This window comes from Nelusetta ayraudi, unplaced genomic scaffold (genome assembly GCF_046127955.1).
Source record: "Nelusetta ayraudi isolate G7.1 ecotype Tasmania unplaced genomic scaffold, CSIRO-AGI_Nayr_v1 ptg000024l, whole genome shotgun sequence".
NCBI lineage: Eukaryota > Metazoa > Chordata > Actinopteri > Tetraodontiformes > Monacanthidae > Nelusetta > Nelusetta ayraudi.
In genome coordinates, this window is record NW_027466074.1 from 896,163 (window position 1) to 920,106 (window position 23,944).

General features: G+C 43.5%; 1 protein-coding gene across 1 annotated transcript in view; it reads left to right on the forward strand.

Annotated features, from left to right (window-relative positions):
- The first annotated feature begins 352 nt into the window (after positions 1-352).
- The window catches only part of LOC142889832 (uncharacterized), a 324,486-nt gene continuing 300,894 nt past the window's right edge, over positions 353-23,944 (forward strand). The window contains exons 1-3 of the mRNA XM_076028488.1: positions 353-585; positions 898-1,071; positions 8,987-9,160. Of these exons, the coding sequence (XP_075884603.1) occupies positions 353-585; positions 898-1,071; positions 8,987-9,160 (581 nt within the window). The remainder of the gene's footprint in view (positions 586-897; positions 1,072-8,986; positions 9,161-23,944) is intronic.

The following is a 23,944-nucleotide window of genomic DNA, read 5'->3' on the forward strand; positions in this document are numbered from 1 at the left end:
AAGTGTGGAAAATGTCTCCAGTCACTTGAGAGCTCAATGGAAGTTGTTGATTGGTGATGAAGGTCACATGACTGAGCAGAAGATCCTGTGAAGGCAGATTAATAGTGCAGCAGTATTTCTTCATCTTGTCCTTTGAATGTGTTTGACTTGTAACGAGACTCTGATGACTGAAAACAGCCACAAGCACACAAAGGACTCACTGATTATTTTCCATCTTCACTGCTGATTGGCTGCACACTGACTGACACACTGCTATTGTTATTGTGTTGACAACACACTGGCACAATGACTCCTTTGAGGGAATGACTCAATGATCCCAACAGCCGCACATCTGGATCATCAACAGGGAGGAATGACTCTGAATATGACATTTACACCATGGAAGGAATCAAATATTCATTCTTTATTCAGGTTGGAGAGGTGCAGTTTGTCAGAGCTCAGCTGTGATTGGCTGCTCTCAGCTCTGAAGTCCAACCCCTCCCACCTCAGACTGCTGGACCTGACTGGGAACCAGCTGCAGGATTCATCAGTGAAGGTGCTGAGTGGTTTTCTGCAGAGTCCAGACTGTAAACTGGAGACTCTGAGGTCAGTTCACCCTCTTCACTCTACAACTTCTGTCACTCTTGTTATTGTTGTCATGATTTTCACTTCACTGCTGTTGGAAATTCAATTTGAAGTCACTGGTTTGTGTTTGAAATGAGTGAAACTGGGTTTAAAGGTCCAGTGTGTAAAATACTGCAATCTAGTGGTCAGATTTCAGATTGCAGCACTCACTCACTCACCCTCTCTCCCTCCCTCTCTGTTTCTGTCGTGTCAGATTCTGAAGTCCACATTTCACTTTGATGTTCAGAGTGATGACACCCTGGAAAAACTCTCCATCATTTATTCTACATTCAGGTTGGAGAGCTGCAGGTTGTCAGAGCTCAGCTGTGATTGGCTGCTCTCAGCTCTGAAGTCCAACCCCTCCCACCTCAGACACCTGGACCTGAGTCTCAACCAGCTGCAGGATTCAGGAGTGAAGGTGCTGAGTGGTTTTCTGCAGAGTCCAGACTGTAAACTGGAGACTCTGAGGTCAGTTCACCCTCTTCACTCTACAACTTCTATCACTCTTGTTATTGTTGTCATGATTTTCACTTGACTGGGCCCTGTTGCAGGAAACTAGGATGAGGGATTAAGCCGGGATATCTTGGTTATCCTGGATCAATTGATGTTTGATGTGGTTGCACAACAGTGGGATAGGTGGAAGTGAGATATGTTCTGCTAGAAGTTACCATGGAGATTTATTGTGTGGAGTGAGCTGCTCCAGACCAGGCTGAGTTCCAGGATCTATTTCATCCTTGTCTCAGTCAACAGTCACCACCAGTGGAAGGCAGTGCTTCTTCCACTCAACACTGCACATTGTTATCACATTCACCTCCAGCCACTGTCATTATTTCAAGCTTTGGAATCATTTCATTTCAATCATGATAAAGAAATGAGTTGAGATCATATTGCAATCATTGGATCATTTCTAAGATGACTTCTACTTTGCCATGCATCCTATATAAAAATACACATCCCATAGAAAGATGAAGACACATCAAAGAGTAACATGAGCTTGTTTTTGTGACAGTGGACGGTCCTGTCACTATGCCTCCAATTGATCATGCGCCCTGGCTGCTTGGCTAAGGGAAGATCCCTTATGCTGAATGCTTGGTGCGCATGACTATGACCTGGGAGTCTGGGCTTCCAAGCTCGCGAGCTTTGAAAGTTCGAGAGTCTGGAGACTCATGGAGATGGCAGCTCGATAGAACGGCTCCCGAAAGAACCGAAGAAATCACAGACCTACCCCCATCCAGTTGAGTAATATAATTTCCACATACCACGGTAAACGTACAGAGGGGGTAAGACGACAAACGAAGCCCCTGCTTCTATATAACAATCGGCGAGAGAAAGGAAGTAGTTACAGCTAACTCCGTGAAGCCACGGGCTAACGAAGAAGCGAGGACGAGATGGCTAGCTTAGAAGTGTTACTAGAAGAACTGAGAGGTTTCCGTCAGGAAAACAACGAACAACTGAAGTCTATCAAGGAGGAAATTAATAAAACGAATGCAAGAATCAGCGAAGTGGAGGAGCGGGTGGAGAAAAATGAAGAGAGGACTCTAAACACGGAGGAAGTGTTAACCGGGCTGCTAAAGTTACACGTGAAGCTGGAAGAAAAGCTAACGGACCTAGACAGTCGATCTCGTCGGGAAAATGTCAGGATCTACGGTGTTCCGGAGGGGTCCGAGAAGGACTCGGAGTCGATGACTACATTTGTGGAGACCTTACTGAAAGAGGGGCTCGGTCTGGTCGAGAACGCGGCAGACGTGCGGATAGAAAGAGCACATCGGGCGCTGGGACCGCAACCCCCGAAGAATGTATCACCACGTTCAATACTTGTGAGGTTTTCGAGCTTCAAAATGAAAGAGTCTGTACTGCGCAAGGCTTGGCAACAAAAGGGACTCTTTTGGCGTGAAAAGCGAATAAATCTCGACCACGACTACCCACCAGTCATTCTCAGAAAACGACGAGAGTATACGGAGGTTCGTAGGGCTCTGAAGGAGAACGGGGTCTCGTTCCAGACCCTTTTTCCGGCGAGATTGCGAGTGAGATATGAAGAAGGGCCCAGAACCTACGACAACATAGAGGAGGCTACGGAGGACATGGTCAAAAGAGGTTACAAAGTGAAAATCATCAGTTCACCTGATTCCCTGAAGGAGCAGATCGAGCGGCTGACCTGGACTAGGACAGGAGGGAGAAGAGAGAAAGGCGCCTCCAGCTCTTCAAGAGAAGTCAACTACAAAGAGAGGCTCCGGGCATTTAGGAGAACATCACCACCAGCTCCTTGAAAACTGAAGGATACCATGTTTTTCCTCTTGAGGTACACTTCTCAGATAGAAATTTCTACTTAGGCTAAGTTAAAGATGATAGTTTCACAAAAAGGTTCGTCAGGGTCCATCCGGAACTGTGCTGCTGCCACCTGAAGGGCCCTCACCAATAGATTTGGGAGGACATTCCCTTCCGGGCTGTCACCAAGAAGCTCAACAGGGTCTAGGTTATGGACCCCTGTTTGGAAGCCGAGCTTGTTTTGTTTTGTTTTTTGTTTTTTTGTTTTTTCATTGTGCAGTGAGTATGTATGTTCTTGCTTTATCTGTTCATGTTCTTTTAGTTCTAGTGGGCTTGAGGGGGCTCTCCAATGTGATTGGTGAAATGGAAGACATCACTTAAATGGAAAGAAAACAACTGAAGGTGGTTTCATTCAATATAAATGGGATGCATAATCCGATAAAAAGATGGAAGATTTTATCTAAATTAAAGAAAGAAAAGGTCCAAATAGCTTTTCTGCAGGAAACCCACCTAGACGATTCCGAACATGCCAAGTTGAATAAGATGGGATATAAATATGTGTATTTTTCTTCCCATGCTTCGGGGAGGCGAAGAGGGGTGGCAACTTTAATATCAAGTACCCTGCACTATGAACATATTGCAGAACATAAAGACAAGGAAGGCAGATTTGTTTTGACTACAGGGAAAATTGATGGCGTCCTGATAACTCTTATTAATGTTTATGCCCCACCTGGTAGCGACTGGACCTTCTATAGACACATATTTGAAATGACAGTAACAAAAAGTCAAGGGGTATTGATATATGCCGGGGACTTTAATGTTAGATTAAACCCGAATTTGGATTCGTCTGATGGAAAATCTAATACACAAACTATCAGTAAAAGAATCAGAAACATGTTAGAAGAAACTGGATTGGTGGATGTATGGAGAGTTAAAAATCCATGTCGTCGGGATTACACGCATTACTCCCCTCCATACAAAGTATACTCACGCATAGATTATTTTTTCATGCTCAAAGATGATATTCATAGGATAGAAAAATGTGAAATCGGCCAGAGCCCTAACTCGGACCACAGTCCAATTTATATGTCTTTTTTTCTGACTAAGAAAAACAGATTCACTCTCTGGAGGTTTAACACAAACTTGCTGAAAAATAAAATTATTAAAAATAATTTGAAAGATGAAATTAAAAGATACTTGGATGAAAACGACAATGAAGAGGTGGGGCCAATTATACTCTGGGACGCGTTAAAGTCGGTGATCAGGGGTAAAATAATAGCGATCTCCTCAAACGAAAAGAAAATGAGATTACAAAAACAATACAAACTGGAGGAGGAGTTAAGGAAACTCCAACAGGAGCATTCTAAAACCTTCCGGGAGGTAACAAATATTAAAATCAAGGAAGTGAAAAGAGAATTGGATGAGTTAAACACACTAGAGATACAAAAGAAACTTCTCCTTACAAGACAAAAATATTATGAAGGGGGGGAGAAATCGCTCAAGCTCTTAGCATTTAAATAACGAAAACAACAGTCAGATAGAACTATTTATAAAATACGAAACACAAATACAAATGGTGTTGAGACAGGACTGGGAAATATTCATAAATGTTTTAAAAACTTTTATCAGACCTTATATTCCCAACCCAAATTAAACAACGATCATCAGATAGACATCTTTCTTTCCCACCTGACTCTCCCTACAGTCACGAGTGAACAAAATAAAAAATTAATATCGGAGATAACCGACGAAGAACTACGAGCAGTTATTGGAAAGTTAAAAGGAGGAAAATCCCCAGGAATGGATGGTTTTACCTCCGAGTGGTATAAAGAAATGCAAGATCAGTTAATCCCTACTTTATTGAGAGCGTTTAACTGCGTTTTGAAAGAGAAAATAATCCCTCCTTCATGGAGAGACGCAATAATATCAGTAATTCCTAAGGAGGGGAAGGATAAATTGGATTGTGGTAACTACCGTCCAGTGAGTGTGTTAAATATTGATTATAAATTATTTACTGCCATATTTTCACAGAGGCTTGAAAAGATTTTACCCGACATAATACATAAGGACCAGACGGGTTTTATCAAACACAGAATGACTCAGGACAACACCAGAAAAACATTTCACATCTTGAATCACGTAGAACAAAACAAAATAGAAACTGCAATGCTGAGTTTGGACGCAGAAAAGGCATTTGACTCGGTCAGATGGTTATTTCTGTATAAAGTGTTGCATAAATTTGGATTCCACCAGTCCTTAATTGATGTATTGGCGGCATTGTACGAGAAACCATCAGCTAAGATAAAAATTAACGGAGATCTATCGGAATCATTTATTTTGGAAAGAGGTACGAGGCAGGGGTTTTGTATTTCACCTCTCCTCTTCGCCCTTTTTATAGAGCCTTTGAGCCAATGGATAAGGCAGAGGCCTGACATAACAGGAGTTGCGATGGCCTCTGGTGAACAAAAGCTATCCCTGTTCGCTGATGATTTAATACTAACTATAACAAATCCAACTAAAACTATACCCATATTAATGGAGATGATTGCGGAATATGGTTCATTGTCGGGTTACAAGATTAATATCAACAAGACTCAGGTTTTAACACTGAATTATGTCCCTCCAAACAAAATTAAGAGTTTGTATAGATGGAATTGGGAGGCGGATTCCATAAAACATTTGGGGGGTTTTCTAACAAAAGAATTTTCCAGGACTTTCGATGCCAACTATGGCCCCCTACCATCAAGACTAAAAATAGACATACAGAGATGGAATGTGATCCCTTTTTTCAATTTACACTCCAGAGTTGAGTCAGTCCACGCTTGTTATATCTATTTCAGTGCTTACCTATCTTGATTCCAGAGAAACAATTTACAGAGTGGGACAGATTAATATCACAATATATCTGGCAAGGGAAAAAGGCCAGAATAAGGTACAGAACACTGCAGTTGAAGAAAGAGAAAGGGGGGTTGGGTCTTCCCAACCTACAGGAATATTATCTTGCAGCTCAACTGAAACCATTAATCTATCTATGCTGTCCACAATACAATGCAGGATGGAAAGACATAGAGAGTTCCTCAGTGGAAGGTGTACCTCTCTTATCGATGTTGATGGACAAAGAACTACAAGATGATTTGATGATACCGCATGACTCGATGTTATACACAATGCTAAACTCTTGGAGAAGAATAGTGAAAATTTGCCATTTAGGTAACCAGATCAAAATGTTCAAGTGGTGCGCTTTTGACTCGGCTTTTAAACCAAACAAGAATGACGGGAGATTCAAGGGATGGATCTCAAAAGGATTAACCACCTATTACATTTATCAAGAGGGGGGTGTTTCAGAGTTTTGAAGAACTTCAAAGGTCAAATGGGTTGGAGAAGGATGACTTCTTCAGATATCTGCAGGTTAGGTCTTACTATAATCATAATCTACAAGAAACTTGGGAAACAGCTGGACCAGGATTCTTAGAAGTGCTTTTGTCATTGTTGAAATCAGGTTCCTTTACTAAAGTTGTCTCCAAGTTATACAATGGTATTCAGCTGTACAAACAAGTTGACACAGACTACATAAGGAATAAATGGCAAAAAGAAGGAAATTTAATTATTTCAGTTGAAAGCTGGGAAAAGATTCACAAATTTCAATGGACGACCTCAAGCTCCAATTCATGGAGGGAATTCTGTTGGAAGAACATTGTTCGGTTTTTTGTAACCCCTGCCCAGAAAAAACATCACAGCAACAGTGCTACCTGCTGGAGACAATGTAAGACAGACAAGGCAAATCATTACCATATCTTCTGGGGTTGTCCGGTGATCAAACCATTCTGGGATCAACTGTGCATGCACTTAAATAACATTTTTGTTGAGAAAATTCCTTGTAAATGTGAAGTCCTGTACTTAGGAGACATCTCATGGGATAACTGGAATTTGTCAGATAAAAAACTCATGGCAATGCTTCTGGCAGCAAGCAAAAAAACTATCACGAGAAAATGGTTGAGGACTGAAGCACCTACAATTGATGAATGGATTGATATTGTTCAGAATATTTACATTCTAGAGAAATTGTCATTCTGTCTTAAAGGTCAAAGAGACTCCTTTTTCAGGATATGGACAAAATGGACGGAATATATAAAAGCTGTAATTTCTGTAAACTGAATTTGACTGCTCTGTAAAATCATTGTCATGATACACACTGCTAGACTGGTTCATGAGATGATACACATTTTACTGTGTTTTTTTTTTTGTTAGTTTTTTTTTTCTTTCTTTTTTATGTTAAAAGGAATGGAGTATTATTAGCAATTATATTTTCATATCCACACTTGATGTGGACTTTATATTGTACGCAAGAGAAATGTCTGTACACTTGCTTCTCCAAATAAACAATAAATTACAAAAAAAAAGAAAGTTCGAGAGTCTGAATCCCCGTCCCAGGCGCAAATCCTCATGGAGGCTTCTGAGGAGGTCAAAGATGGCCAATCCGTTAATCCCAGCTCCATAACCGGGGTCTATGGAAGGAAGCCGCGTGCATGGCGCACTGATCCAGGATAGCTTTCACCTGGCTTGATGAATCCGTGTCTTCTCATCCTGGATGGCTTTTAGTGCGACCCATGAAGCCTGGACACACGTGTTGTGGATTGGTTGAACGCTGAAGGCTTAGTGACTCATCTTGGATGACGCAATCCTACTTTGGTGCAAGGGGGCCCAGACACCAACATCATCAAGAGCCAGTAATGGACTCCACAGTGCAGCACTCGTTCGCTCACCCTCCCTCTCCCATTTTATTCTGTAGAGTCAGATTCTGAAGTCGACATTTCACTTTGATTTTCAGAGTGATGACACCCTGGAAAAACTCTCCATCATTATAAACTCTCCATCATTTATTCTACATTCAGGCTGGAGAGGTGCAGGTTGTCAGAGCTCAGCTGTGATTGGCTGCTCTCAGCTCTGAAGTCCAACCCCTCCCACCTCAGACACCTGGACCTGAGTGACAACCAGCTGCAGGATTCAGGAGTGAAGGTGCTGAGTGGTTTTCTGCAGAGTCCAGACTGTAAACTTGGAGACTCTGAGGTCAGTTCACCCTCTTCACTTTACAACTTCTATCACTCTTGTTATTGTTGTCATGATTTTCACTTCACTGCTGTTGGAAATTCAATTTCCAGTCACTGGTTTGTGTTTGAAATGAGTGAAACTGGGTTTGAAGGTCCAGTATGTAAAATCCTGCCATCTAGTGCCATCAGATTGCAGTGCTTACTTGCTGACGCTCCCTCTCCCCTTCTTGCCAGTGAACTACGGTAGCCTTCCAGCATCATAAAGGATGTGGTTGACAGCAAAGGTGTCTAGTTCTCTGTATAATGATAAAGTTCCATCAACACAAATATTACAACCATCTATTAGCATCACAATCAGTCATAGTCACAGCAGACAGTCCAGTGCTAGCATGATTTTCAGCTAGCGCTAGCATTAGCCACCTGTATGAGCACTTAGATACTGTAGATAGATCCAGCTGGACTCAGCAGAAGGTCAAGGGTCAATGCAGGTTCTATCATCTCAGTCAGTTCAGTATTGATGAGCAAGATGCAGAAAAGATTCCACTGCATTTCAGTCACTTAATAACCATTTGTTCTCAGCACTTGCTTTATTAGAGGATTCCAGCCTCCAACCATCAATATGAAACTGTCTCTCAAACTCATCTTCCCAACCAGCCGCCTACAAACATGGCAGTGCAAGATGGCCACGACCTTTGACCTTCTGTCTGTTTCTAGAAAGAAGCATTCTAATGGCAGGAAAAGCAGATGACTTTTATTTTCTACGAATCAAAGACTTCAAACTATATTGACGGTTGTATATGAAGCTTTCAGCAATAAATCTGCACTGATTTTACACACTGAACCTTTGAGGCAAAATGAATCAATGAATTCCAACATTGTTAACAGCTGATCAGTGGTCACATGACTAAACAGGTTGATATAAAATATTTTATTGTGGTGATTCATTATTTCAGTATTATTGTTGTGCTTCTGATTGGTTTAATGGACATTACAGTGTTATAGACATTCATATTTTTAATTTCATATAGTGATGAAAACTCTACTCACTCCATCATTTATTCTCTATTCAGGTTGGAGTTGTGCAGTTTGTCAGAGCTCAGCTGTGATTGGCTGCTCTCAGCTCTGAAGTCCAACCCCTCCCACCTCAGACTCCTGGACCTGAGTTGGAACCAGCTGCAGGATTCAGGAGTGAAGGTGCTGAGTGGTTTTCTGCAGAGTCCAGACTGTAAACTGGAGGTTCTGAGGTCAGTACTGGTTTGGAACCAGTGGATGATGGTTTCAGCACCAAACACACTTCATCACACATGTTGAATAAACATTGAACTGAAGGTTGATTCATCTCAAAATGACATCCAGAAATATGAAAACTTCATTCTGTTCATCAGTGGTCATGTGACCAAACATCATTTCAACACACATTAGTTTTGGACTGAGGATTTAATTTCAAGGTGACATTTTCTGTAGTGTCAGATTCTGAAGTCGACATTTCACTTTGATTTTCAGAGTGATGACACCCTGGAAAAACTCTCCATCATTATAAACTCTCCATCATTTATTCTCTATTCAGGTTGATTGACTGCAGTTTGTCAGAGGTCAGTTGTGATTGGCTGCTCTCAGCTCTGAAGTCCAACCCCTCCCACCTCAGAGAGCTGGACCTGAGGTTGAACAACCTGAAGGCTTCATCAGTGAAGCCACTGATGGATCTTGTCCACAGCAGAGACTATCAACTGCAGACTGTGAGGTCAGTACTGGTTTGGAAGCAGTGGATGATGGTTCCAGCACCAAAGCCAGTTGATCCCACAGCAGAGGTCCAGTGTTCCCAGTCACAGTGTGAGAGGAGGATGGTGTCGTCCAGCTGCTCCTCATTCATCCAACATCTGCTGCCAAACTGCTTCTTCTCTCAGTTCACCCCTCAATTATTGATCAGTTCATCTTCATCAGGCCTCAGTATCAGTCCAACACTCCATGGTCACATGACCTTCATATGTTCCACACTTGACATGTGACTGAGAGTCTGCTTCTTCTCACCAGTCACTCCATCATCTCCATCAACAGTCAACGTCTGTGTGATGATGCGTTCAAGGACCGTGAGTCCTGACTCCTGCTGTCTCTTCTTCTCTCTGCCTGTGGGAGAGGTATTGAGGGAGGATGAGGAGGAGAGTGAAGAGGAGCGCTCCATCTAGTGGTGGCTGACAGAACTGCGTGTCACGATCTTTGACCCCAGTGGAGCCTGGTGGCTGGCGGACTGCTTCTCCCTACAAGCTGCTGTGGTTACTGGGAGAGACGTCCCAGAAGCCACTGGTGGAGCTGAATCCTCAGTGGAAGAAGCAGGACTTGGAGCAGCTGCTCAGTGAAGGCAGCAGCAACACAACCACTGCTTCTGCTCTCATCATCCACGGCTGGAACATCTCAGCATGAAGGTTCCACACATCAACAACACACTGCTCTGCTCTCACTTCAGACTTCTATAACATCTTCATTTTCGAGGTGAAAAATACTTTTCAAGAGACTTTATTTCTGCTGCAGGTGGGAGAGGTATTGAGGGAGGATGAGGAGGAGAGTGAAGAGGAGAGCTCCATCTAGTGGTGGCTGACAGAACTGCGTGTCACGACCTTTGACCCCAGTGGAGCCTGGTGGCTGGCAGACTGCTTCTCCCTACACGTTGCTGTGGTTACTGGGAGAGACGTCCCAGAAGCCACTGGTGGACCTTGCAGTGCCACATATGGACTCTTGGATTGTTCTTGGCCTTCCAGTGAAGCACTGCGTGAGCACTGGAGGTCAACCATGACTGATAGAGGTCAAAGGTCAGAGGTTTGACCAATTACAAAGACCATAATTAATTAGATTATTTTCTTTAATAGAGTCCCAGCACTAATAAATATATATTTGTATGCGTACCCATATAAGTCCATCAATGTTTAATGCACCTTTTTTCTTGAGCAGTATCTTTAAATCTCCACCTGCTTGTGTTTGCATGTTCAGGTAGATTAATGTGTATGTAGATCTATGTTAGTAGCTTCAATGTGCTGTGAAATGTGGCATCTTCACCAACACTTGTATCATTTGACTCAGGTGTCTCAGTGTTTGCAGAGTCATTGCAATAAAGCGCTCAACACCCTGGTGGTTCTGGATTGTTCTCGGGGGTTCTAAGAGCTAAACACCCTGGTGGTTCTGGATTGTTCTAGGGGGTTCTAAGAGCTAAACACCCTGGTGGTTCTGGGTGGTTCTGGATGGTTCTAGGAGCTTCTAGGGTGTTCTAAGAGCTAAACACCCTGGTGGTTCTGGGTGGTTCTAGTACAGACATGGGCAAACCCCGTCCTAATAGAGTTGCCGTATGTGACGTCATTGGCAGTCGCCTCTGTCCGGTGGGCGACTGCCAATGACATCACATACGGCAACTCTATTAGGCCAAACTACATCGGTTGATTAAGGTTATCTTTTTTTTTTCTGTCAATCCCTGGCGTATTTACGGTACTTTGTTTGTATTAATGTTGTATACACAAAATTCTCTCTCTCTCTCTCACTCTCTCTCTCTCTCTCTCTCTCTCTCTCTATGTATTGTTGGATCAGATTTCCTTGTGCCGTGCTGCTGATCCGCGTGTTGGTTGAATGAAGAGTCACAGGAGAAGAATGCCAATTTAAATATGTCTTTAGTAAAGAAATCAATTGAGGGTACAACTATACAGAGCTCTGGGCCCAGTTCAGAACCCTAGCAACACCAAAGTATTGTCAGGGCATGAAGTCTGACTGCTCTCTGTCCCTTGACCCAGTCCTTTTATACAGAAAGAAAACATGCAAACACTCCCAGGTGTTGTCCTCTTCTGACTGGCTGCCCGGTCACCAGACCCAAGCCTCATTGGATGTTGGGGCAGCCTTTGATCCAAGTCTCTGATTACTGAGTGCAACAGGAAACAAGTCCTTATTTGGCAGGGAGCCAAATGATCCATCATTGGTTCCAGCGTGACCTGTTGAAATAATACAGTGCACAACATGCCTGAGGTCACAGGCTCCTCCCCCCCGTGCCTCCGATGGATCATGAGTTCTCCCCCCTGTAAATGACCAGGTTATAAAGTCTTATGGTGGTCGCAAAGTCAGTTAGCTCTCTGTCCATCCTCTGGTCCCCCATGGTCACCCTCTGCTCCCCCAGGGTGATCCGGTCCCCCAGGGTCACCCTCTGGTCACCCACTGGTCCCCCAGGGTCACCCTCTGGTCACCCACTGGTCCCCCAGGGTCACCCTCTGGTCTCCAGGGTCACCCTCTGCTCCCCCAGGGTCACCAGTTAGTGAGGGATGTTCTTCCCTTTGTTCCTTCTTGAGCTCTTTGTGTGACTCTTGCAACAATGCCTTTTCTCTATGAGTAGGTCAGCCAAATGATTAAACAGCTTTATATTAATAATCATGTTATTATAAACAAACATCTAAACTAATTATATTATTCAACACTAACATCTAAACTAAATATATGATTCCAACAGTATAGATATACATACAAGGTAAATCAAAATACAGTGACGAATGTATGTATTCAACACACACTATCTATCACCGGCGAAATAGCGTTTTGACCGCCATCTATCCATATATCACGTTCGACCGCGATGTAGAGGTCTGTCCCAATGGAGTTGCCCCCCCCCCGTCAACATAACTTCGGTGGCCCGCCGACTCGATGCAGGTCTGTCATGTCACCCCTGTTCTCGTAGCTCAACACCCTGGTGGGGCTTCACAGACACTGACTTGGTTCCATTGACATTACAGCAACACGTTTTCTCCATGATATCCCAGGATACATTGTCTCCTCCTATGAGGTGGCTCACCAAAACACTGCATCCATCTGCTGCTGCTCCGCTACCCCCCACCCCCTCTGTCTAGTAAAGCCTTCTCGTGTGTCACAGTTCCACTCATAGCAAGGCTCCATCAGGGTTAGGTAAAAACAAACCCAGTGTTTGAACAAACTGAGTGGAGCTCAGCAGTGACAAGGTCACCACTGTCCTTTGTCAAGGCCAACGTTGAGCCTCCTACTCCCCCTACAGCCACAAGGATCTAGGACTTCCTCTGGAAACACACCAGGACAAACAGCCCACATCAGAAAAACACATTTCAGTCCATAAAATGTGTGTATTTATTGATCTATTTGTAGTAGTTGATAATAGTTGATACAACTCACTGCTGACAAGGTTTACACAACACAACAAACCGTTGAGTTCAAAACCCAAAGAATAATTGTGTACTTTTCACACACATCCCCGCGCCATGTTCACTGGTCAGTGAACGGGTCACGTGACCCCGTACGTCACCAGCAATCCATGGCTGTGTCTCAGTTCAGGCGCTGCATCCTTGGAAGGCTGCAATTTGAAAGGAAGTTGCGTCACCGCACTGCGCTGAAGGCTCCTCCCAATTCCCAATAGTCAGAACGACGCTCCAAATGCTCCCTACTGTTAGCACCAAGGCTACACCACTACTATCCTTCACCTCCTTCTGTATCCCAGGATGCTTTGCGTGCTGCTGCTGCAAAGCATCCTGGGATCCTGGGAAGTCAGCTGAAATTAGCGCCATTAGCGCAAAGACACCGCGTATAAATTTAAGTATTGAAATTTCACATCAAATCTTCAGTTTTTAACGCAGGGTTTTTACTGATTTGAACATCCAACCAACCAATGGTGAGCTTGATGCTATGAAAACCACACTCCGGGGTTGGCCAGCAGGAGGGAACGGCGGTGACGCAACCAGGAAGTACGCCCAAGGCTAGACCGTCCCGTGAGGTTACCGGGGAGGCGGGGTTTGGGTCGGTCCTTCTGGGCCGGGTCCTTGGGAGGACGCTTCCTTCAGACGGAGGACGCTTCATTCAGACGGAGGACGCATCCTTCGGACGGAGGACGCTTCCTTCGGACGGAGGACGCTTCCTTCAGACAATGGAGGCTTCCTTCCAAGGATGCAGACCCTGGATTGAGACTTAGTCCATGAACTGCTAGTATGTTTTTCTAGATATACAGCGCTTACTGTCTAGGTGGGAACAACTGGCTCTGTGTGTGTGTGTGTGTGTGTGTGTGTGTGTGTGTGTGTGTGAGACGGGCACTAGTAGACAGAGTGTGCGGTCCTCTGGGACGTGGTCCTGCTGCTCTGGCTGCTGAGGCTCATGTGCTTGTGGAGGCACGGCAGCTTCCTGGCCAGCAGCTTTCTCAAGTGGCTCTGGAACTTCTTGCCCACAAACGTGTAAAACACGGGACTGACGCAACAGTACACGTAGGCCACGTTCTGCGTCACGTACAGCGCATAGTCCGTGGCCTCCGAGGCGGCACACGATGAGCCGCCCCCCCTCGCCCTCCCCGGCTGGGGCCGGAGAGCTCGAGGGCACGCAGGAAGACTATCACGTTGTAGGACGTCCAGCAGAGGAAAAAGGTGAAAACGGTGACAAAGATGAGCTTGACGGTGCGGCACTTGTTCTTCAGCCGAGTGGACAGGACGCGGACGGTGATGCCGGTGTAGCAGTACATCACCATGAAGAGCGGGAGCAGGAAGAAGAGCAGGAACTGCTGGTAGCACGGTGCTCTCGGGGTACCCGGCCTCCTCGCACATCAGCCCGTCGAATGGACTCTCCCACACCGTCTGCAGGACAAACTCCTTGGCGCTGGCCGCCACGCTGACCAGCCAGACCGTCAGCGTTCCCGCCACGGCGTTCGCCCTCCTCCTGCTCTTGGCGGCCGGGACCGCGTGCACCACGGTCAGGTAGCAGAAGCCAACAGAGTAGGCGCCGCTGACCAGCTATCACAGCGCCTCGCCGAAGATCCACTCCGAGAGGTGGTAGGTGGCCCAGAAGGGGAGGCTGGAGGTGAAGAGGACATTGGACAGGACCAGGTTCAGGAGGAAGACGTTGGTGGCGGTGTTGAGCTTCTCGTACTTGTAGATGACAAAGAGCACCAAGCCGTTGCCGAGGTAGCTGAGCAGGAAGTTGACGTAGTAGAAGAATGGGATGATCCTGGCGCCAAAGTGGTTGACGCCGGTCCTGGGACACAGCTGGACCGGGTCGCTGACCACGTAACCCGGCTCAGAGGTGTTGGCGGTGTCGTTGAGAAGCTGCTGGAAGAGCAAGTACTCGTCGTCGTACTCCTCGTAGTCCATGACCCGTACCGGACCTGTGGAAGACACATTACAGACGGTAAGTCTCAGTGGATACATATATATATATATGTATATATATATGTATATATATATATATGTATATATATATATATATATATATATATATGTATATATATATATATACATATATATATATATATGTATATATATCTGCAATTCATATTTTAACGGTTTATATAGACCCCTCAGGCTCCATTCAAAATGGGGGTTATTGTAGGAGAGTTGCAGTCAACTGAGATTTGGAGAGAGTTTGGATTACTAGATTTTGGATCGTGTTTATAGTTTGGAGTGTTTGAGACTAGATAGCGTTTAGTTTGGAGATAGTTTTGAGAGCTTAGGGAGAGAGTGAGGAGAGGAGAGGTGATAGGATGGAGCCCCCTGTCCTGTACATCAATGTCCATGTTACACAAACATCTATGCCAGGGGTGCCCATTACGTCCATCACGATCTACTGGTCAATTGCGAAGGGAGTTTGGGTCGATCGCATGGAGAGAGAGAGTGAGTGTGAGAGAGAGAGAGAGAGAGAGAGAGAGAGAGAGAGAGAGAGAGAGAGATCCGCGTCAATTACAGCAGGTAGAATCGTTCAGGCAGGATTAGAAAACACGGTGGATCTGGTTGATTTTGGTCATAATGTACGATGTGCTGGATTTTGTTCTTAAATGTGCTGTGCTTTACATTCATTCATTCATTCATTCATTTTCCATACCCGCTTAGTCCCGAACTCAGGGTCACGGGAGTCTGCTGGAGCCTCTCCCAGCTGTCTTGGGGCGAAGGCAGGGGACACCCTGGACAAGGGTGTCCAGGGTAAATGTGACGTATCGGCTTCGGCACTATTCAGATCAAATAAAGACCAGACAGGGACAGGAAAAAGAGTTTCGCTGTTGTTTTACATGCAAAACTACCGGGGTTGTCGCGTGAGCTTGCAATCCTGGCGTAAACTGATGGAGACGCCTCGCTCGGAAAATGCGCTTCAAAATGCGCACGCACTGCAGACGCGCCGAAGATGCTGGGAGATGCTGCTGGCAAAACGTCTGCATCACACACACACACACACACACACACACACACACACACACACACACCAATTATCCCTAACCTATGCGCTGGAAAACACAAAACTATACAGCAAAACATCTTAACTTAAACACACTTTTATTGATAAAATCAAACATAGGCAGATATAACCTAAACAATTTTAAACCATGAATTTTCTGTGCAATGATGAGCATAAATGCACATGGGAACATGTTGACCCATTTAATCCTCTTTCTTTCTTTATCATTGGACTACAAATATATTTCTGAATGAATATGTTTTCCTGTTTTATCGGAAGTGGATCTTTTTGACTTGCTCATTTTAAAAGTAGCTTGCATGTTGAAAAAGTGTGAGCACCCCTGATCTATGCCCTTTTCCAAGTCCCACAATCACTTTCACTGTCATCTGCCTGATTACACCCATGCCATTTTCAGAAAAAAATTGCACAAACAGAATACATTCAAAAAATGTATCATACACATAGTTATCAAGTCAAGTTATTTATTTATTGTCATTGTTGAACAAAGTTAACAACAAAATTTGTTTGGAGCATCCCCATAACCACTGCCATCAGTACCCATAAAAATAATCATAAATAAGTGAGAAAAAAAAACAAAAATATATATATAATTTATGTACAGAAATTATTTGGTCATTCATTTTTTGCAATTCATAGTCATTCCCAACAGACATAACAGACACAAAAATTCAATGCATCACACGTGGTTCAGACACAGCTTGCCTGTGATTGTACATTTGGCCAGTAGGTGGTTTCGTGTGCACATGAAGCTTCGAACCAGTTGGCTCAAGTGGTTCAATGCCTCATGAGGCTTCACCTCACCATCACTACAGTCACTGCATCCTGAATCAGTCACACTCAAAGTCGCACACCACCTCTGCTTTGTTCTGGACTGTGGAATGGGCAATATTAATTTAATCTAATTACATTCTGTTTTATTACTTTATGTCTATTTTAATGCTCTTTATTGGTGCTGAATGGAAGTGTGGTTGTTGTTTTATGAGCTAATGGATAGACAAGTGGCCTATAACATAAGACGCTTAAATGAAGTGAATAGGATTATGTCCACAATGTCAAGAAAGGAAGCAGGGTGTCTTTAAAATCGATAACATTTGAATAAGTATTAAAAGTTGAGTTGATGTTATACTTGTATTGACATTATGAGTAATTTATACAACTTTTCCCAGGAACTTTTCCCAATGATGAGGTTGAGGGCCCATCATCTGCAATTCAGCATTCTGCAGGTAGTCAACACCAAAACAAGCGTATTCAGCTGTCATCATCCTGTTTGTAAATAATACATATAAACTGTGTACTTGTAATATAAGTCAAACTTTGGTAACTTGAATATAATTCTCACAAAGGGATTTTTCATGTGTATGCACTTTGTACCTGTTATGAATTAAAAAAAAAAAAACATTCATAACTAAACTCAGTTGTTGGTTTCCATCTCTATAAGTTAACAAAGATACATAGATACCTATGAAACACTTGTTTATCTTGCTGAAACTAATACTAGGTTACTAGTACTAGATACACCAGTATACTCTCCCGGAGCACAGATCAACCCACTCAAACAAACAAAAAGCATTTTACTCAGTCAGATAAGATTACTAAATGCTGGATGATACACTGTTTTGTGCATTATTTGGGTAAATAAAATAGTTCTATTATTCATACCTCCGCCTACCATTTATTATTACCTAAGGCATAGGGCATTTAAAAAAACAAAACAAATGTCATTCCGGTGTGCCACCCTTCCACAGTCTGTGCCCCGAGCTTGCCCCCCCAAGAAAAAAATTCTAGGACCGCCCCTGTTTCCAACACTGTGGATGCTCGGTTGTTTATTGCAGCAGACAGATAAACAATTAAACGGCTAAAGCCATCTATTCCACCGTGAATGACAAATCTCCAGCTTTTGGTAAAAAAGGGAGAGAAGATGGAAAGAGAAATCTAAAATATATAAGGCATCAGATAGCTAATTGAAAAAGGTTCATGCACAGCTTATTTGACACAAAAAAGGTATGGTACAAAGATGAAAAGATTTGGAGTGGGTAGAAAATCTCAATGTTTCATTTGTTCAAGTATTTAAAAACAGTTTTGAAAAATACCGTATTCATTTGTGGTTTCCATCTATGTGCCACATTGCATTTGGTGCAGGAACAGAATACTGCCTCCGTCTTAGTGTGCGATTGGCCAAGGCTCGCACTTCAGTCCCAATTGGGTCCACTCTTCTTAAGGAATCACGTACTCTTTGAACTACAACAACAGCAAAAAAAAAAGAAAGACAAACTACATAAAATATTAAAGGCACAAATCCGTGTTAACACAGATAATGCTGACAAAAGGTATGATTTCATTTATTAAATACCCCCCCTTTCTTTTTTAAATATACCGCCATTCTTTTTTTAATCATCCATGTAAGCACTTTTAGCTACATTTTGTACGGAAAGCGTTATACAAATAAAGCTAATTATATTTGTTTGTTTCGGTTAAACTGATGCACAATACAGATTACTGAATACATTCATGTGGGGATCAACTTCATATCAAACTTACTTTGCACTCGTAATCCCCTGGCATGAAGGAATGCTCTCATCATTCTGTACCCTGTGTTTGGGTGACTGAGTTGGATTTCTGCAATGACGGCATCCAGCTCTTCATCACAAAGCGCTGAATACATGTCCGACATTCTAAACAAACAAAGAATAATTCCTGAAATTTTACTTGGCAAGAGCCAAAACATATATGATTAAAAGCGTCCATTTTCACTGCAACCATTTTGACGTGTATTTGTTGTATCATTAGTGTTATTAGGTACAAGTGTTGCTGCGTTCATTGCAAGGTTAACGTCATTTGCGTCAATAGATATGGAAAACAACTACACTTAAGTTTAAAAGAAATGTGCACGTTTTGTAAATGGCAATTTCTTAATATTATTATTATTATTATTATTATTATTATTATTATTATTATTATTATTATTATTATTATTATTATCAGTGTTCTGTTAAGGTGAAACAACAAAGAAGCCTTTAAGTCTAAATTGTTTAATAAATAGGTTAAGAGCAGTTGGTGTAAGTATGAAAGTCATTTCATTTATTTGTTGCGTTAAGAGAAGCATTTATAGAGCGTCGTTGCCACCTACTGGCATCTTTCGGTAGTATTTCTGTTGTAATTTTGAAGCGAACTTTATACCGGAAGTAAGACACGGGAAACACACTGCCAGCGTTTTCTGATACGCACCCGTTCCTGTAAACCAGTGTTTGTGTGCCGCGAGATATTGTCAGGTGTGCCGTGGGAAATTATCCCATTTGTGTGCCTGTGCAGTCTAGCGCCTGGCAGAGTAATCATGTAGTACTCTTCCATACCAGTAGGTGGCAGCAGCAGGTAGCTAATTGCCTTGCGCTTGGAGACAAGCGAATTAGTGACGCATGGATGCAGCGACAGGTGTGTGGATTGTGGATAGCGGGACGACGGTTGAAAGTGATGGATAAGTTTTTGAAGAGGAAAAATGCTGACTCTGAACTGGACCCTGGACAAAATCCGGACCCAGATGAAGGCCCTAGTATGAGTGGAGGCAAAGACGGTGACGTCGAGCAAAGTTTATGGCGTGAGTCAATACAATGAAAGCTATCTTTCATTTGGATTTACTTTTACCGGAGATGCAACGGCACCGACTCCGTTGTGCTTGGTATGTGGTGAAAAGCTCTCCAACAGTGCTATGGTCCCAAAGTAAGCTTAAACGCCATCTCCAAACGAACGTCCAAGTCTGTCGACGGGGGGGGGGGGGGGGGGGGGGGGGGGTCACCGAAATATACGGGACACAAAGTGAAGTGCGTCCTGTATCAGTTCATTACGGGACAGGTTTTTTAGTTGCCAAGTACGGGACAATCGCGTATTTTACGGGAGTAGACCACAGGCAGAAATCAAATGAGGTTTTGTCATTTTCCCTTAAAAACGGGACAAATTGTGTCCCGGGAGAGATTTTATTTTTCCCGGGACAGGTGGTGAAAAAAGAGAACAATTCTGGGAAAAACGGGACGGGTGGCAACACTACGCTCAACTTGTGGCTAAATCAAAAAAGTCCCACACTGTGGCAGAGCAATTAATACTTCCCGCCTGCAAAGCCATTGTAAATGAGACGCTCGGACCCGAAGCGGCTAAAGAAATAGCCAAAGTCCCTCTCTCAGATAACACAATCTCCAGACGTATTAATGAGATGTCTGCAGACATCGAAAGTGTGGTTTTGGACAAGATCCCTATCAGTAAGAAATTTGCCTTGCAACTTGATGAGTCTACTGATATAAGTGTTGTTGCAGATTCTGAAGTCGACATTTCACTTTGATTTTCAGAGTGATGACACCCTGGAAAAACTCTCCATCATTATAAACTCTCCATCATTTATGCTCTATTCAGGTTGGAGTATTGCAGGTTGTCAAAGCTCAGCTGTGATTGGCTGCTCTCAGCTCCGAAGTCCAACCCCTCCCACCTCAGACACCTGGACCTGGCTGAGAACTATCTTCAGGATTCATCAGTTAAGGAGCTGAGTGGTTTTCTGCAGAGTCCAGACTGCAAACTGGAGACTCTGAGGTCAGTTCACCCTCTTCACTCTACAACTTCTATCACTCTTGTTATTGTTGTCATGATTTTCACTTGACTGCTGTTGGAAATTCAATTTGCAGACACTGGTTTGTGTTTGAAATGAGTGAAACTGGGTTTGAAGCAGGGGTGCCCATTAGGTCGAGGGGGGGGGGGGTAGAGAGACGAACCGCTCTCTCAGTCATTAGAAAACACGGTGGTTGTGGTTGATCTTGGTCATAATGTACGATGTGCTGGAGTTTGTTTCTATAGGTGCTGTGTTTTACAGTCAAAGGTAAATGTGATGAATCGGCTTCTGCACTGCTCAGATCAAATAAAGGAGATATAAAGCAGGTTTCATTTTAAATCTGCAACTATAATGAACAAAATCAAGGTATACTTCAGATACCTGCATTCTGTTTGAGAGCAGACAGGGACAGCAAAAAGAGTTTGGCTGTTGTTTTCTTTAACTACACGCCAAACTACCGGGGTTGTTGCGTGAGCCTGCAATCCTGGCGTAAACTGACGGAGATGCCTCGCTCGCAAAATACACTTCAAAGTCACGCACAGCAAAAGCACTGGACATCCTGGGAGATGCTGCTAGCAAAACATCTGCGTTCCACACACACACACACACACACACACACACACACACACACACACACACACACACACCGATTGTATAGTAGGTAGATCTTTTTGACTTGCTCATTTTAAAAGTAGCTTGCATGTTGAAAAAGTGTGAGCACCCCTGGTTAAAAGGTGCAGTGTGTAAAATCCTGCCATCTGGTGGTCAGATTTCAGATTCATTCACTCACCCTCTCGCCTTTGATGAGTGTCAGATTCTAAAGTCGACTTTTGACTTTGATTCTCAGAGTGAAGACACCCTGGAAAAACTCTCCATCATTTCTTCTCTATTCAGGTTGTGGAGATGTAGTTTGTTAGAGCTCAGCTGTGATTGGCTGCTCTCAGCTCTGAAGTCCAACCCCTCCCAACTCAGACACCTGGAGCTGAGTTGGAACTGCCTTCTGGATTCAACAGTGAAGGAGCTGAGTGGTTTTCTGCAGAGTCCAGACTGTAAACTGGAGACTCTGAGGTCAGTTCACCCTCTTCACTCTACAACTTCTATCACTCTTGTTATTGTTGTCATGATTTTCACTTGACTGCTGTTGGAAATTCAATTTGCAGTCACTGGTTTGTGTTTGAAATGAATGAAACTGGGTTTAAAGGTACAGTGTGTAAAATCCTCCCATCTAGTGGTCAGCTTTCAGATTGCAGATCCTGAAGTCGACATTTCACTTTGATTTTCAGAGTGATGACACCCAGGAAAAACTCTCTATCATTATAAACTCTCCATCATTTATTCTCTGTTCAGGTTGTGGGGCTGCAATTTGTCCCAGCTAAGCTGTGATTGGCTGCTCTCAGCTCTGAAGTCCAACCCCTCCCACCTCAGACACCTGGACCTGAATATGAACCCCCTGAAGGAGTCATCAGTGAAGGAGCCACTGATGGATCTTGTCTACAGCAGAGACTATCAACTGAAAAGTGTGAGGTTAGTACTGGTTTGGAACCAGTGGATGATGGTTCCAGCACCAAAGCCAGTTGATCCCACAGCAGAGGTCCTGTGTTCCCAGTCACAGTGTGAGAGGAGGATGGTGACGTCCAGCTGCTCCTCATTCATCCAACATCTGCTGCCAAACTGCTTCTTCTCTCAGTTCACCACTCAATTATTGATCAGTTCATCTTCATCAGGCCTCAGTATCAGTCCAACACTCCATGGTCACATGACCTTCTGATGTTCCACACTAGACATGTGACTGAGAGTCTGCTTCTTCTCACCAGTCACTCCACCATCTCCATCAACAGTCAGCGTCTCTGTGATGATGCGTTCAAGGACCCTGAGTCCTGACTCCTGCTGTCTCTTCTTCTCTCTACAGGTGGAGGTGAGGGAGGATGAGGAGGAGAGTGAAGAGGAGCGCTTCATCTAGTGGTGGCTGACAGAACTACAACAAGTGGAGCCAAACAGCAAGCTGTGTGTCATGACTAGTGATGGTGAGGTGAAAACTCATGAGGCATTGAACCGCTTGAGCCAAATGGTTCGAGAAACGGTTCATTTCTCGAAGCTTCATGTGCACACGAAACCACCTACTGGCCAAATGTACAATCACAGGCAAGCTGTGTCTGAACCACGTGTGATGCATTGAATTTTTGTGTTTGTTATGTCTGTTGGGAATGACTATGAATTGCAAAAAATGAATGACCAAATAATTTCTGTACATAAATTATATATATATTTTTGGTTTTTTTCTCACTTATTTATGATTATTTTTATGGGTACTGATGCCAGTGGTTATGGGGATGCTCCAAACAAATTTTGTTGTTAACTTTGTTCAACAATGACAATAAATAAATAACTTGACTTGATAACTATGTGTATGATACATTTTTTGAATGTATTCTGTTTGTGCAATTTTTTTCTGAAAATGGCATGGGTGTAATCAGGCAGATGACAGTGAAAGTGATTGTGGGACTTGGAAAAGGGCATAGATCAGGGGTGCTCACACTTTTTCAACATGCAAGCTACTTTTAAAATGAGCAAGTCAAAAAGATCCACCTACTATAAAACAGGAAAAGTCATTCAGAAATATATTTGTAGTCCAATGATAAAGAAAGAAAGGATTAAATGGGTCAACATGTTCCCATGTGCATTTATGCTCATCATTGCACAGAAAACTCATGGTTTAAAATTGTTTAGGTTATATCTGCCTATGTTTGATTTTATCAATAAAAGTGTGTTTACGTTAAGATGTTTTGCTGTATAGTTTTGTGTTTTCCAGCGCATAGGTTAGGGATAATTGGTGTGTGTGTGTGTGTGTGTGTGTGTGTGTGATGCAGACGTTTTGCCAGCAGCGTCTGCAGTGCGTGCGCACTTTGAAGCGCATTTTCCGAGCGAGGCGTCTCCATCAGTTTACGCCAGGATTGCAAGCTCACGCGACAACCCCGGTAGTTTTGCGTGTAAAACAACAGCGAAACTCTTTTTCCTGTCCCTGTCTGGTCTTTATTTGATCTGAATAGTGCCGAAGCCGATACGTCACATTTACGTTTCACTGTAAAGCACAGCACATATAAGAACAAAATCCAGCACATCGTACATTATGACCAAAATCAACCAGATCCACCGTGTTTTCTAATCCTGCCTGAACGATTCTACCTGCTGTAATTGACGCGGATCTCTCTCTCTCTCTCTCTCTCTCTCT